The sequence below is a fragment of the Athene cunicularia genome (genome assembly GCF_003259725.1).
Source record: "Athene cunicularia isolate RWA chromosome 2 unlocalized genomic scaffold, athCun1 chr2_part2, whole genome shotgun sequence".
Lineage (NCBI taxonomy): Eukaryota > Metazoa > Chordata > Aves > Strigiformes > Strigidae > Athene > Athene cunicularia.
Window position 1 is genome coordinate 9,059,499 of NW_020799096.1, and position 15,220 is coordinate 9,074,718.

General features: G+C 36.4%; 1 protein-coding gene across 1 annotated transcript in view; it reads left to right on the forward strand.

Moving 5' to 3' along the window:
- Positions 1-1,919: 1,919 nt before the first annotated feature.
- CDK13 (cyclin dependent kinase 13) overlaps positions 1,920-15,220 on the forward strand; it is a 42,116-nt gene continuing 28,815 nt past the window's right edge. Inside the window, exons 1-5 of the mRNA XM_026843826.1 lie at positions 1,920-1,959; positions 2,254-2,353; positions 10,321-10,926; positions 14,501-14,668; positions 14,944-15,083. Of these exons, the coding sequence (XP_026699627.1) occupies positions 1,920-1,959; positions 2,254-2,353; positions 10,321-10,926; positions 14,501-14,668; positions 14,944-15,083 (1,054 nt within the window). The remainder of the gene's footprint in view (positions 1,960-2,253; positions 2,354-10,320; positions 10,927-14,500; positions 14,669-14,943; positions 15,084-15,220) is intronic.

The following is a 15,220-nucleotide window of genomic DNA, read 5'->3' on the forward strand; positions in this document are numbered from 1 at the left end:
GGGGGCTCGGTGTGTGGAGGAGGGGAGTCGCGGCTGGGGCTGGGCTGGAGGGCTGGCCGGAGAGGCTGCATCTAGCAACAAAACCCCTCCCTCTGCCTGCCAGAAAGCTGGGCTGGGGGGAAGGGGAGCGGGACACGTACAAAGATCTTCTGTCCTGTCTCGGGGAGATGCGGATGTCTGTAACGCTCGTGCAGCTAGTCTCTCTCCGTGGGAGACTACTTAGCTGGAAAAAGGCTTTTTAAGTATTAAAAGGCATGAGAACATTTTCAGGTGAGAGGGATTGAGTGAAGATGCTTCTCAGAGTACAGGTTTTCTGAAGGACCAGTTTTAATTTTGAAATCTTTGCTTACAAAGGGCAGAGATACTCGGGTACGTTTCTGTGTGTCCTGTTCCCCGTACAAAAGGATGTGTGCTAAATATATTTGTGTTCGGTTTAATTCCTGCTAATCTAAAGAGCAAACAACCTGACAAGCAATTCGTGTTACAAGTGTTTCTTGTTCTTTTTAGAGGTCTATCGAAAGACTTAGGCTTTCTGTTTTGCTAGGGAAAGGAGCCAGTGTTGAGCTTTGTTAAATTATCTTTTGTGCTTTACACAGCCTATGAAAATGTATGTAAGCTCTTTTCCCAGCAAGGTTACATACATCTCTGTATTTGATGTGTGCTTGCAAATCATTTTCTTGCTGCTAGTGGGAACTCTGAATGTAATGTTTAGCGTTGCTGTGACTCTTTGAATTTTATATGGAGAAGAAATGTGGGCTGTACAGATACAAACTGTGTTGCAGAACTAAAGCTCTTCAAGATACTCAGACTTTCAGCAGAACCACTGGGAATTTAAAGGATTTGCTTAGTATGTATTTATAACTGAAGGTTTTTATTTCCCATATTGGAATCTGGCTGTGGCCTCATTGTTTATAGGCTTACTTAAATTCACATCTGGACTTCAGTTTGAAACGTCAGGTGATTTGCCATACCACTGGCAGGAATTTTGGATGCAAGGCATTACCTGGCGGGTTGTCTGAGGACTGGTGTTTCTGATGAGCACTTCACGTGGGGTACTGTTTGGGCTGTCCCACAGTGTGTCCAGTGAGGATGCTGAAGCTGTTCCTGTGGGCTGTCAGTAGAGTCTGCTGTCCTGGGTGTGCATGGAACGCTGGTTAAAGAGCAAAGTTAACAAAACCACATCCTACTTTGTTCAGAGGGATAGAACAAAGGTGCCTTTGGAAAAAAAGAAAAAAAAGCCCAGTGATTGTTTTAAGGTATGGTTGTGTGGAATAATTTTGTAAACAATAGGGTCTTTCAAGCAGAAAACAGTGCGAGTGCTCTGAAAACCAGCACGTCGTCGCGAGAGCCTGTTACAAGCGGTTAAGGATACTCTTTGGAGTTTATTTGAATAATAGAACAGCAGGAATATTATGTGCAGAGTTTGACTTAAACATTATAGAAATCAGATGATTTTCTGCAGGTGCTTATATCCTCAAATAAGAAAGCTGATAATGACGAACAAAAATATGTAGCTAGGTTTGCACTTACAAGTAGCTGTATTAATCAGATTGATGCTCCAGTTAGTTTAGGATCCTGTCTTACGCACTGACTAATAGGGCTGTAGTAGAAAGTACAGGAGATGTTGTACAGGAGACAGTTACAGAACAAAGTTTTGTAGGAGTGTTGTGTTTCTTTGTTGATAGCAGGCCTGTGATTTGAAGCGTGAGAGTTAAAATGTCCTGATTTTTGTATTGTCTCCATGGTAAGCGTGTAAATCTTCCTTTTGAGCTGCAGGTCTGTTCCTGGGAGTTAGCTTTGTGACTTCATGCCTGCCTTCCTCCAGCTAAACTGTAATTTGCATTCCATCTTTAACTGCATACAGATAAATTACATTGCTAACAAATGCAGATTGTCAGGTTTACTGGGGAGGGATTGGAATGGCCGAGTCGAAAGAAAAAGTTGTAGAAAGCACGGTTGGTCAGTCCTAATGCAGCATTCCTTGTAAAAATGTCATTTTCACAGAAAATGAAAGAAACCAAAAGTGTGAAGGTAAGATCAGTTTTTTTGTGATGTTTGCCTGGTGTGCAGAAATGGAAGTTGAAGTTTCTTTCCTTCTATACAGCCATTGTGCATTATGTGTATTGTGGTGGGGAAACAAAGATGGAAGGTATATGATTGTTTTAGCCATTGAAAACTGTGCCATAATCACTCTTTTGCTTGACTCTGTGGTACTGTGCCCAAAACGCTGAAAATTTTTGCTATGCTGTTTAGATAATAGTATAGTGGCCTTAGACTTGATAGAATATTATGATTTCATGACGGCAACAGCTTCTTGCAGCACCTGTCGTCTTCATCTGGATGATTTAAAGACGTAATTCCGGGCTTGTATCCAGCTGTAATGGTGTCAAGACAGTAAGAACTTTATATGTGACTGAGCATTCCAGGCTGCAAGTCTTTTTGCTCTTTTCATTCTAGATCTCATACATGTGTCTTCTGTGATGTTACATAAAATTATCTAGTTAATTTGGTATGTAGAAAATGAGAACAAAGTGGTTCTAGCACGCTTGGAAAGCTCATGTGTCTTAGAGTGCTGATTTTTTTCATCTAGGACTTTGAGCTGCTTAGGGAGAAACTTCTAGTAAGCGGTTGAAGAGAAACAAGCGAAATCTGCTTTGCTCAGTTGTATCCCAACAGCGCAGTTGCTGAAGAGTTTTGAATTGTAGTAGTAACTCTGACTGCTGTCTTTCGGTGATGTTGCCTCGAGGCAGGTTATGAAAAGAAGCAAAGACACTAGATAAGCTTTCCACACTTGGAAAATTCTCTTTGAATGGTAGACTAATTGCGTTTTCCATTATAATAGCAGTAAACGTCTGTGTTTTGGGCAAACTGATTATTTGAGCTGTTTTCATTTGTTGGACAAAACCTCTTTACTTGCTGCTGGTGAATTTGTATTGCTATATTTTCTTGTGGATAGTAGCACAGCTGTTCTAAAGTAGCACATGCACGTTTTCAAAATGGAAATTCTTCCATAATACCAAAAGTATGAAGTATTATTTACTGATAAGCTGCATGGATTTAAAAAAAAACCAAAAACAAACCACCAAAAAAACCAGCAAGAAAAAAACGGGGGGGGGAGGGGAGAAAACCCTATGGTTGACAAAATAAGCAGACACAGTCTCTCTTTGGAAACTAGTTTAGGATGAAATTGTAGGAAGGGAAGAACTATTTTTCATAACTTCAGTCAGGTCATATGCTATGCGATCACACATTTAATTCAGTTAGCTGTATAGATGAGTAATCACATTTTTTCCAAATTTGGATACACCTACCCATCTGCCTAGATAAAAGTAAGTGGGTGGGGCACTACTATCATAGTACTACTGTGTGTGTGGATGTTGCTTATAGGAAAAATACAAGATTTCTTATTGCTATTACAGAGCCATCTCATTCTCTAGCTGTAGCTAGTCTGTAGTAGTGAGGCTCTGCAAAATATGGATCATTTATGTGCAAAACCAAAACAAGCATAGGGAAAATACATATTCAGCTAGTAAATGCCTACTTCTTGGAGAAGACACAGATACAAAAATAACTTTGAATCCAGTAATTCTGCTACATTTGGACTTAAAGGAGTAGGAGAGATTTTCAGACATTTTTTCCCCTTGTTTGGTGAAAATAGATTTATTTTTTTTTTTTACATAAAGCTCTAATCTTGTTTAGTAAAACAGTATTTTGCAGAATTTAAAATGTAGTGAAAACCTACAGTTTCACTGTTCAGAATAGCTAATTTTTCCAATGCGTATTGAGGCTCTCACTCTAGTACATATTCTCAATTTATTAAGATTTGTTTTGTTACTTGGCATTGGACTTTGCCTTTTGCCCAGCCCGTCATATTAATGTGCCTTTCCTTTTCCTCATTACGCTGCTTCTTTCCTTATTGTGGAAAGGGACATCATTTGAAAAAAATGACTTTTAATGTGTTTAGAACACAGCATTTGAGTTGGCATTTTGCTGGTTGTTTTCTCTGTAGGCAGAGTTCTTATCTGAAAACACAGGGTTCTAAAGCAGCTTTAAGAAACAAATAAAATTAATGTTCAGGATTTTTCAGTATTCCTATGCTATATGTATTGGAGACGTTTTTCAAGGTTTACAGCTTGAGACAGGCAAGTTACGTAGTCTTCATGCACAAAGCAGCTGAGTAGGTGGTTGGTTGCAGAGCTGCTTAGAATATAACCTTGAACTAGGGGCTAGAGAAAATAAATAAAATCAGTTAATAAGGCATTAAGTGAGAGAGCACTATTATTACTGTTACGGCTTAAAGAAATGAATTATATGTTTACCTCCTAGTGCAATGTGGAAGAGCTATACTATGAACTAGAATGTTTTGTCAAGGTGGTTTGTGTTACTGAGAGATTATAAATGTCTTGGAAGATCTGCGGTGAAGCCAATTGATTAAATTTAGGTCTCCCTTTTCAAATACACGATGACCTTACCATGCAGGGGAAGATGGCAGTGCTTAGTCAGTAGCGCAGCTTTCACCCGTAGTTAATGAAAGAGCTGGGTCACAGTGGGTGTTTTAACCTCCTGCAGTCTGTTTGGTTTCTTGTTTTTCCACTCTTATTCTCATGAATCCCTTTGTGCTATGTCTTGTCAAAAGTTACTGACAGATTCAGTTCCCGTGTTCAACTTCGTAGACCGTAATACATTGTTTGTGCTTAGGTGACGCACGTAGCTGGCTACTAGCATGTTGGATTAAGCCTGCTCTTAAAGCGGTTAAGAAGAAAAGAGGTTTTCAAGTTTACAAACGTGAGAAAGATAACACATGACTGTTCTGATTTGTCAATAAAATTTTTTGTATTAAAATAAAGGGAGGATTGGGATGGGAAAGAAAGAAGCACCTAGAAAAGTAGCACGGCAAGAAATAACAAGTGAGTTGAGGGAGACGTGTATTCCTGGAAATCTGACATGTGTAACACTGTTATTTTTCTTTCCTCTGTGCTTTCAGGTATCAATATAGTAAAATACAGCACTTTTTGAGTTTTAAGTTACTATTTGGAATTCTTTCATTCTGTGCTTGAGAATGTGGTATTACATCAGTAGACTTTTTTAAAAAAAAAATCATGAATAAATCTACTGTTTGGTAATTGTTAACCATGTGCAATAGCGGTATGATAGAATGTTGCCTTGTGAGAAGGAGGAACATTGTAACAGTTTTGAAACTTGTACCTTTGAGAACGCTTTGTAAAACCTGATATCTTTAGGATTTTTAGACGGTGAATAAGTACATTGTATTAATTAAGCAGATTAAAAATGAGCACTGGTTTGTTTTATGGACTCTAGGGTGCTAGGCAAAAAATATTAAAAAGAAAAAACTGTGATACCTAAACCAAGCTGCTTTTTTTTTTTTTTTTTTTTTTTTTTAATTATTTCTTAGAGGTGGGAAAAAAGGCATTCTTTTTGTTGCTCTGAAAAACAGAGGAAAGCAATGATGAGTTTGGGTTTGGGATGACTTCCTTACTAGTGTTTTCTTCCTCTAGCAGGTTCTTTAAATCTGCTTTTTCACATACATGCTTTGTAGATAATGTCTTGAACTTTTTTTCTGGTTTTATTTTATAGCTACACATAACATTATGTAATTACTTCAATTTCCCTTTGCAGATAATCTAGTTGTGCTCCTAGTCTTTGTTGCATGCCTCTGGGGAAGAAAAAAAGCAGCTTTAGAACTAATGCAGACCAATCCTACTGATAGTTATGGTTTTTAGGCAAATCAGTTTTCTTTTGTTGTTGTTTTTTTGTTTTTCCTCTTTTCCCTCTGCATATAAAAACATTGAAATCTGTCTGTGGTTTGGAAGTGATTTTTATGAATGATCTGAACTCTGGCAGTTATTCTCTCTGTAGGGATATAGATCTGGGTGAAGTGAATTGAAGAAGCTTGGAGAAGACTGTTAATGGCTAAGCAGAACTTCTGGGTGCAAAAAGGAAGAACCATAAGAGGGAACATCCCTGAACAAGTGGCTGCTTAGTAGTCTGTCTCCATGGGTGTTACCAGCTGCTTTTCGTTTGGGAGGTGGGGCTGTGGCCCTTAGGTTCAGTACACTTCCTCATCTCACCTAGCTTGGGGAAAAAGGTTTTGGATTGTTTCGTTGCATTTGTTTGCTATTTACAATGCAGTTCTCTGCAGTTGTAGCTGCTGTTCTTTTGTTGCTGTTTGCTGTGTTAAAACCTAACTCCTAACTGAAGACAAAATAGTTGGTGATAACTGAACATCAGATAAGGTGTTTTATATGTGTGTGTGTGTATGTGTGCATGCATGCACATTTAATAACAATCTGAGTTGTAGTGAGTACTGTATGTTTCAGATATATTTTCTCCTGGTGTGTTTTCAAGGTCCCAATAAAATGTCAGTGTCCTGTTAAATGGCAGACACTGGCTATTGTCTGAGCCCATTTCTGTGCTGCTGTGACATCATCTTTTATGTCGAATGAGTGTTAGCTCTGAGCAGAGTGAATTGGCTGGTTTTATTATGGATATAAGGCAATATTTCTCCATTCTGACTTCTGTATATGCTTTTGAGGGAAAGCTTGTAAATGTCCATAGTTTTGGTTTTGCGCCATTTTTGTGCATAACTTGTACATGAGTTTTGTCTAGCCTGGAAGGTTCGCTTGGGACTTTTGAACTAACACTGATGAAAGTGATAATTGAATATTTGAAACTATCATTAGGGTTATAAAACTAGCAGATTTTATCATTGTAATTTGAATAACTAGCACTTTAACAAAACTGCCTTTTGCTTAAGATTCAGCATATGTCTGTTTAGTTGAAAGTGTTAATGTTTTTGATCTAACTCTTAGGGCTAGCCCAGAGAACAAGGTACAGCAAGGGATTCTTGCAAAGGGACACCAAAGGAAGCTATGTTTATTATTAGTCCAGACATGCACTATGTAATGTGACATAAATTTTTGTGCTGTTGTAAAATTAAATAATGGAAAACTTTTGGAAAAATTAAACCATTATATTAGCGATTATATTCAGTCAACGTATTTCATAACTAGGCTACTATCATTTTGGTCTGCTGTTAAGGCTGTAGTTTGTACTGGAACTGAAACTTGAATATTGGTGTGCATGTGTATTTGCTGTCTCCCACATGGATGCAATTTGACATGAGAAAGTTATGCTGTTGTCGTTTGAGGTGTGGAACCTGGGATGGAGAATGGTTGGTGTTTTTTGCTGAGCTTGCATAAATCCACATTCACATCCCAGAGTCGTGACTAAGGTTGGTGAAATATGTATATCAATCCACTGTCAATACTTGGCTTCTTTACATGTCTGCTTTTGAAGAAAGTATAAAGATTTAGGTTGATTTTGCCCCAGCTTTTCAAAACTGCCTCTTCCCCACAAAGTTATGGTAGGTGATAGGTGAGCATTAGTAGTCGCTAATTTGGACAGATTTTCTCATTTCATCCTTTGTAGTAACCTAAATGAGCCTGTTTTACTTTGAACCAAAGTGGAACAGAAACAGTCTTATGATCAGGCATGGTATCTCAGCAACTGTAGTGTGTTAAGCTGCTACTTCTCTTTTCAAGTGCATGTGGAATTACATCCATGTTTCTGTTTGTGACATACTTTCTTTATATTAGGCTCCTTTCAAAACAAGCAAACAACCCCCCCCAAACAAACCAGAAATTGTACTTATGAAAGAAATCTAACTGATTTTGAGACCTTTAGGGCAGGTTGTAAGCTTAGTACAGGTTTCAGTGAGGTCCTTGGTATGGAGGTTGTGTTCTACAGGTAACTGGAGTTGAGTGCTAGTTTCCAATAGCTGATCTAGGAACAGGATGCGCAAGCAAATGTTTTCCAAGATAGGTCAGTGACATCCTTGCAAATGATGCACCATTTATAGAAGTCAGTTTAGGACAAATGGGTCTTATTAGCTTGGTTTCGATGCTGGAGTAATATAATTACACTGATCCTGCAGCTGGTGTGGATCTGTAGTGGTATACCTCTGCTTAAGATAATTCCCCTCGGAGAGTGAGATAACAGTGTGAGGAGAGCTCTGGCCTAGTGTTTGAAGAGTATGTATTGTTTGGATAGTCGCAGCCCTCCTTTTTCTTCCTACTATCCCATCTTATGGGATTTTGACCTTTTTTGCTTTTACTCTGAAAATCTTCTGTGGGGTTTAGTACTTAGATTTCCAAAGTAATAATGAGCAAAATAACTTCAGCAACATAATTCATAATGAAGCAGAAGTGAGTTTTCAAGGGAAATGTTTTCTGACCAATATTATGGTTTTTCTTTGGTTTTTAATGGACGTTAATATCTCTACTGAAGTGAACCAAACCCTTACATTATGGGTTGAAAGTTCAGAGAACAGAGTTGTGTAGCTTTTTTTTTTCCCCTTAAGGTGTAAAAAACTTCTATTATTATTATTGTTGTAGTTGTTATTATTGTTACCATCTGTCATTGTTATTCTGCTGTGCCAGAAAATTTTATAAAACCTGCTTCCTGGCATAGAATTGAATTGTGTAGTTTCCAAGAGTTGTCCTCATCTGTGATTTTATTTTATTTTCTTTTCTTTCAAGGGTCTCTAGCCATTTGGATCAATTTCAGTTTTACCTATAGAATTTTGAAGCTTGTGCTGTTGTAGTATACAGCCTGCATACCTATGCATTGTTTTCAGTCACTTCTATGTAAACTTGATTTATCTCAAAGACTTTGCTTTAGAAAGAAGACTGAAAAGACTTATTTTTACAATGCAGGAAAAAAGTGTAGATTTGAAAATTAGGAAATATTGCACAGAAAATAGAAATGTTATTGTACTATATTAAGTATTTGTTTAGCTGAAGCATTGAAATGTAATTTCTGGTGTTGGTAATTAAAACAGAATTAATTTAGTTGTTACTAAAATTAAATTTAACATAGGAGTGGATAGTCCTGACCATAATGATTGTAGTTGGCTGTTTAGTTGTGTTTAGGTTGGTTTGTTTGTTTGGTTTTGTGGAGGTTTTGTTTGTTTCTTTTGGCAGCCTCTGTACACTGGTGCTTTCTTTTGAACTCTGAAATTCTTGTATCTCCAAGAAGTCTTATTTTTGTTTTTGCGTGATACTTTGTCCAGCTGATGAATGCTTTTTTTTTTAATCCCTATTATGCTTTTTCCTCCCTTCAAGTGGTATACTCAAGCAAAGTAGACTTCCATCAAACTTCAATGAAGAAATTACTTGTAAATCTTGTGAATACCCTTGCTATTCTAAGTATAGTAAAATGGATTAAACCCCTCACATTTCATTTATTTCATAACATTTCTGTGTGATATAAATGGATTAGGCTATTTGACTTGTTCCATGCCCTTCACCTCAATTAAGTTTTTTCTCTTTTGCTTTTTAATGAAGAACTGAATCAAAACTACTAGGCAAATTAGGATATCCCTTTGAAAAACTGAATGAAAAAGAATTCATACTAAATGGTGGTTTTGCACAGTAAAAGTGCTTTAACTGCTAAGATTCCCACCCCCACCTCCGCCCTCATTCTAGGTTGAATTTTCCTGCTATATTTTTGTAGATAGCTTAGACTGCCTTTTTTTTTCTTTTTTTTTTTTTTTTTTTTTTTTTTTTTTTTTTTTTTTTGTTCCCCTGTTAGCCTCTATATTCTGATGCAGGCGTAGCATAGGCCTACTTGTGAATTATATTTCCTTATCAGTAGCTGTAACAAGTATTGGGTATTTTTGTGGGTTTTTTTTTGAAAAGTATACAGTTAAATTTAAAAATAGAAAAGCTAAGATTTATTGCTTCTTTCAGTTGGTTATATTGCAGCCTTTAGTATTTAGTATTTTTTTTTTTCTACTAACAGATTTTAATGACGTTGTGAAAGTGAAACAAGACGTTGCTACAGTTACTACTTCGGTGTTGTGTTTAGATTATCTTGTCACTTTATAACATTAATTTCATTTTGTTGAATTCTGGTCATGTAGCCATCTGCAAAGGTGTTTGCACAAGTTGCATAGGATCAGATTTTCTTTAAAGGAGAAAAGTATCTCTAAGTAGTGAGGAAAAAGGAACAGATCTGTCCTATAGGTAGGTATTCGTGCATTTTGCAGTTCTTTAATGTGAGAAACTACATCTAAGAAAGCTTTAATTTTTTCTAACAACCTGTTTAGGTGTAGAGTTAATGGATCAAACTCTATAAATATGTTTTTTTAATGCACGATCTTTCCTATTTTGTAGACTTTCATTTATACTATAAGCATGGTGATAATGGTTGATTTAAAATTGTCCAACAAGCAGATACATTGGAGGAAAGCAGCTAGACTAAATTTTAACGGAGTAAAACTCTACTTTGTTGAAACAGGAGATCAGCAAAATCTCGAAGCAGAAGTCCATATTCATCAAGGCACTCAAGGTCTCGTAGCAGACACAGGTTGTCTAGATCGAGAAGTCGTCATTCAAGTATTTCTCCTAGTACATTGACTCTGAAGAGTAGCCTGGCTGCTGAGCTGAACAAAAACAAAAAAGCAAGAGCTGCTGAGGCAGCCAAGGCCAGTGCAAAAGCTTCTAATACTTCAACACCTACTAAGGGAAGCACTGACACTGCTGCAAGTGCACCTCAAGTGAACAATGTAAAGGACCTGAAGAAAATAAAAACTGAGCATACACCTTCTCCTACAAGCAGTGCAAATTTGAAAAATGACAAGGCAAAGGCAAAGGTCTCGCTTCCTGAAACAAAAGGGGAAAATAATTTAATTGCAGACAAAATTACTAAACAAAAACCTACAGCAGTAAAAGAGAATAAATTAACTGTTGTAAAACAGCCAACAGTCACTGTAAAAGAGAAAAGCAAACCGAGTACACCAAGCGTAGTAGCCAAGGAGAAGGATCGAGTTGTTGCACTACCAACCTCCACACTGCCACCCTTGCCTTTGCCTCCCACGCTGCCTGAAGATAAAGAAACCGATAGGTGAGTTGTGACATAGATTTTCTTTTTGGGGTTGTCAATTCCGTTTCATTATTGTTGTTATTGTATTTTTTTTTAATTATTGTTATAATTATTATTACTTCCTTTGGAAAATAAATACAAACCTATTTGCTAGATCAGGCTGGTGCATTAGGTAGTTTGTTCTTGCTCTTCAGTTGTTTAATGTGGTGATTGTGAGTAAACTGAAGGAATTTAATCTTAAGAATAATTTAACTGGCTCTTGAAAAGAGAAGTATTTAGTTTGGGAAGAATCTTTCAATAGAAGGTACTCTAAAGAGAAGATTTAAAATTGCTGGTAGATAATAGCTTTGGGACTAATGCAAGGATGCATTCGAGGATTTAAGATTTCTTGTTCGGTGCAAACGTGTACATCCAGGGAAAAGTTAAATTCAGTAGCAATATATGAAAATTCTTTAATTAGCTGGGGTTTGACATAAACATTCTCTTCCTTTGGAAGGCAGTTGTTTTTATAGCTGTGCATTATTTTAGTATAATTTATTTCAGAGACCAGTCTTATTTTGAGTTATGTATCATGGAAGTGAGGTTCATGGCTTGTCATTTGTGTTAAATTTTAAAGAGTAAAAATTGGTCTGTATGAAGAAAATCATGTCTGTATTCCAAGTGTCATCTGAGTTTAGACTACTTTAAGTCTCTTCATAGTCCTGACAGAAAATACATGCTGTGATTTTTATTGGGAAATCATGCTGTTGAGCTGTAATTTACTATTTTTTCTCTTGGTTTGGTGATGAAGTTGAGAAAAGTTACTTCTGTTTTCACTTGTGTTGTTACATGCCTGTCACACGTGTAGAAGAAATCAACTTCTCACAACAAGTAAACCAGAATTTTTTAGCACCGAAGTAATAAGTAATTTAAGTGTGATACATCTTTGTAAAAAATTAAACTGTAAAAGAGAAATTTAAAAACTTATGAAGTACTGTATTTGTATTCCACATCTGTGAAACGAGCCTGTCTTGTCCTTTGAGAAGTCTGTAGTGTGTTTGATTAGAAAAAGTAGTTATAACTAGAGATATGTTTTTCTTATGTTTGCTGGTAATTTAATGCTATGTTAAACATTAGGATGCTTTGGCAGATAAATACAACCTAACAAGGTACCAGACAGATTTATGGCTTTTTAGTACTAGAAGAGAAATGTTGTTTCCTGCCCTTCAGCACTGTAGCAAGTGTCATTCCAGTTGTTCAGAATCACACCTGTGTGGCAAATATAGTTACATTTAAATTTGTGACAAAATCATCCTCTCTAGGTAAACAGGATATCTGATACTGTTATTTGTCAGCAAGATTTACTGTTTTAACTAAAAACTAGGCTAACTAGTTTAAATATGACTGGTGTTGCAGTGCTAATTGCAATAATATGAAATGAGATTTCATCATGAAGCTAGCTAGTTACTTCTCATTATTAGTATTTTTTAATGTAATACCTTTTTTAAAGTATAGCTAAACTGCATAGAGGAGTCCAGCTACAAATAAGCTATGGTTCTATCAGCACTGGGCTCATTGTTCTTTAAAAAAAAAAAAAAAAAATATCTTGCAAACAGCTGCATTAGAAAGATTAATGAGAAGTAATAGAATGTTGTTTATGCTATGCTTAGTTTTGCATATAGAATGTTATAAACATCAGATCAGAATGGTTGTGATTACAAGTCATGATAATATTTTTTAGAGGGGAGGAGAGCAAAGATATTTACCTTGGGCTCAGAGTTACTATGGGGAAATTGTGCCAACCAGGAAAGCTTGATGCAGTTGTGAAGTTCACCAAGAATCTGATAAACCAATAAATAAACTACGTAAAGGAACAGCAGTGTTGCAGAGCTGCTGTCTAGGTTAGCTGAAAGGGAAAACTCCTCTGGTGGTCAGTGATGTGTGATTTAACAGACCTGGAAAAAAGCTTGCTCTTGGCTGCCTCTGTTTTCATGTACCACTTTTAAAATCTTTTACATTCTGTCACATATTGTGCTTTCTCTAATATTGAAAGTTTGGGGGCAAAATTGTGAAAGAAATACAAATATATGAACATCAAGATTAAGAATTTTTCTTTACCATGATAATTACATGCACTATCCAAAGGTGGTTTATTCTTTATAGCATGTTAACCATTATATTTGTAATGAGGTAGTATATGCCTCTTTGAGGTGCTGCTTTAAATTCAGGCAGTGGCAGCTTGAGAAGTGGCAGAAGACATTCAAGTGTTGTGTTTTCACGGGGAAGCATACACCTATGCAAACCACTGGAATGCTTTATTTATCTATATAAAGATTGCTAATAACAATTAATGTAAGAATATATGCATTCTCCATGATGGAAGATAGCAAGATCTATTTACATAAGTTCCTGCTTGATCTGTGAAACTAAGTAGGTAAGAAATTGCAGAAAAACCTCCAGAAAAGCTTCCCAGAGAAGTGTGCTGACAGTAGAATGGTGCTATTTCGCGAATGCAGCAATCTTGGAAAATGTCCCCTCAAAGCATGACAGAAAGTTTTCTTGATGCCATGATAAAGTGTGAAATTTAAAGAGAGAATACTATATGAGAGTTCTGTGTGGGAGAAACTGTTATGTAATTACATAAAGTTTAGAGATGCTTGTGGCTTTAAAATTACTGGATATGCAGTAGCTGCACAAATCTATCTAAACTAAAGGAAATTCTGGTAAAATGAAACCATGTTTTTTAAAAAAAATCCTGCAGCAAGTATGATATTTGCAGAATTTCCTCATTAGAATGGGAAGAGCATCTCTAGAACTATTGTCTGTAGTAATTGTTAAAAATTAAATTACTGTACGCGTGTTTGGGGGATTTTTCTCAGGACAGAGTGACTGTCTGTTGGTTTCTGTTACATGGTTATGGCTGGTGATTAAAAAATGGTCAGATATCAGTAATCCATGACGGAAAAACATTTAGTCAGTTTTTCATTTGATTTATTTTTTTTCCAATTGGTTGGTTTGTATGCTGATGACTAGAAACGTGTTGAATCTGGAGTGCTTCAGAGTACATCTGAGATTGGAATCTGTAAATGAGGTAGCGTGGACTGCCTCATAATGCTCTGCAGTGTTACTGTAACACAAAGCTTGTTACCTCTGGAGACCAACTTTAGAGAGAACTGGATTAGGATAATCTTCTCTTTTATATGAGAAGTCAGTCAGAGTACAGATTTTACCAATACACTTCTGATGTCTGGCAGTACCTGAGCTCTAAATATTCTTAATAGTCTATCTAGGCCATAAGCTTGAGAAGAAGCTTGTGTGGTAGAAGTCTGGCCCAGCAAGGCTTGCTGTGTCATCTCACGCCAGCTTTGACCAGAAAGATCTGCTTCCACAGTTTCTGTAGAATGTTAATAGCTGTGTGCATCTTCCAGAGAGCTATTTGTGAGACATTTGCAAAGCATAAATGAAAGTCCTGCAAATTCTAAGAGCCAAGAGTTTGAATGATGGTGCATCGACAGCCTGGAATGTATTTTAAAAAAAATAATTCCAATAGGTTTTCCTTTATGTAATATCATTCTACTGTGTTCAAATTATTAGCAAAATTCTGTTTTTTTAATAGTTTGCGAGAGAATCTTTCAGTGAAGTCAGTTAAAGAAGCAGAGAAGAAACTTCGCCATCTGCTTGCAGACTTGCCACTTCCACCTGAGTTGCCTGGAGGAGCTGACTTATCCAAAAGTCCTGAAGAAAAGAAACCAGCAGTTCAGTTACACAGCAAGAGAAGACCAAAGTATGTTTATTGTATTTTTTTCTGAAGCCTATGAAGCAAGTAGAAGTGATAATAGTTTCTTTAAAATATATTCTTTTCAAAATAATTCTGCTTTTTAATGACTTTTTTGATATTAATGAGACTTGACTCAAATTACGTGGTTTATTGTCACTTAATGTTAGTAAGCCAATTATCTAATAATGTCTTGTAAAAATATAGTGTTGAGGGTTTTTTCAAAGTTAAGACAATCCTTAGATATATTAGCTGTATTCTTACAAGTGTTTGTTGTTTTCTAGAATATGTGGACCACGACATGGTGAAACAAAAGAAAAAGAAATAGACTGGGGAAAGCGCTGTGTGGATAAATTTGATATCATTGGTATTATTGGTGAAGGCACTTATGGGCAAGTTTACAAAGCCAGAGATAAAGACACGGGTAAGTTAAAAAAGTAAATGTAAACCTGCAATTCTAAAGAAAACATTTTGGTTTTGTTTTTACGTTTAGTAAAATTTGTGGTATTCTGCCCTCTAATGTTTGGAAAGTTTTTAGTAGCTGATTTCTTTAGTTTTAAA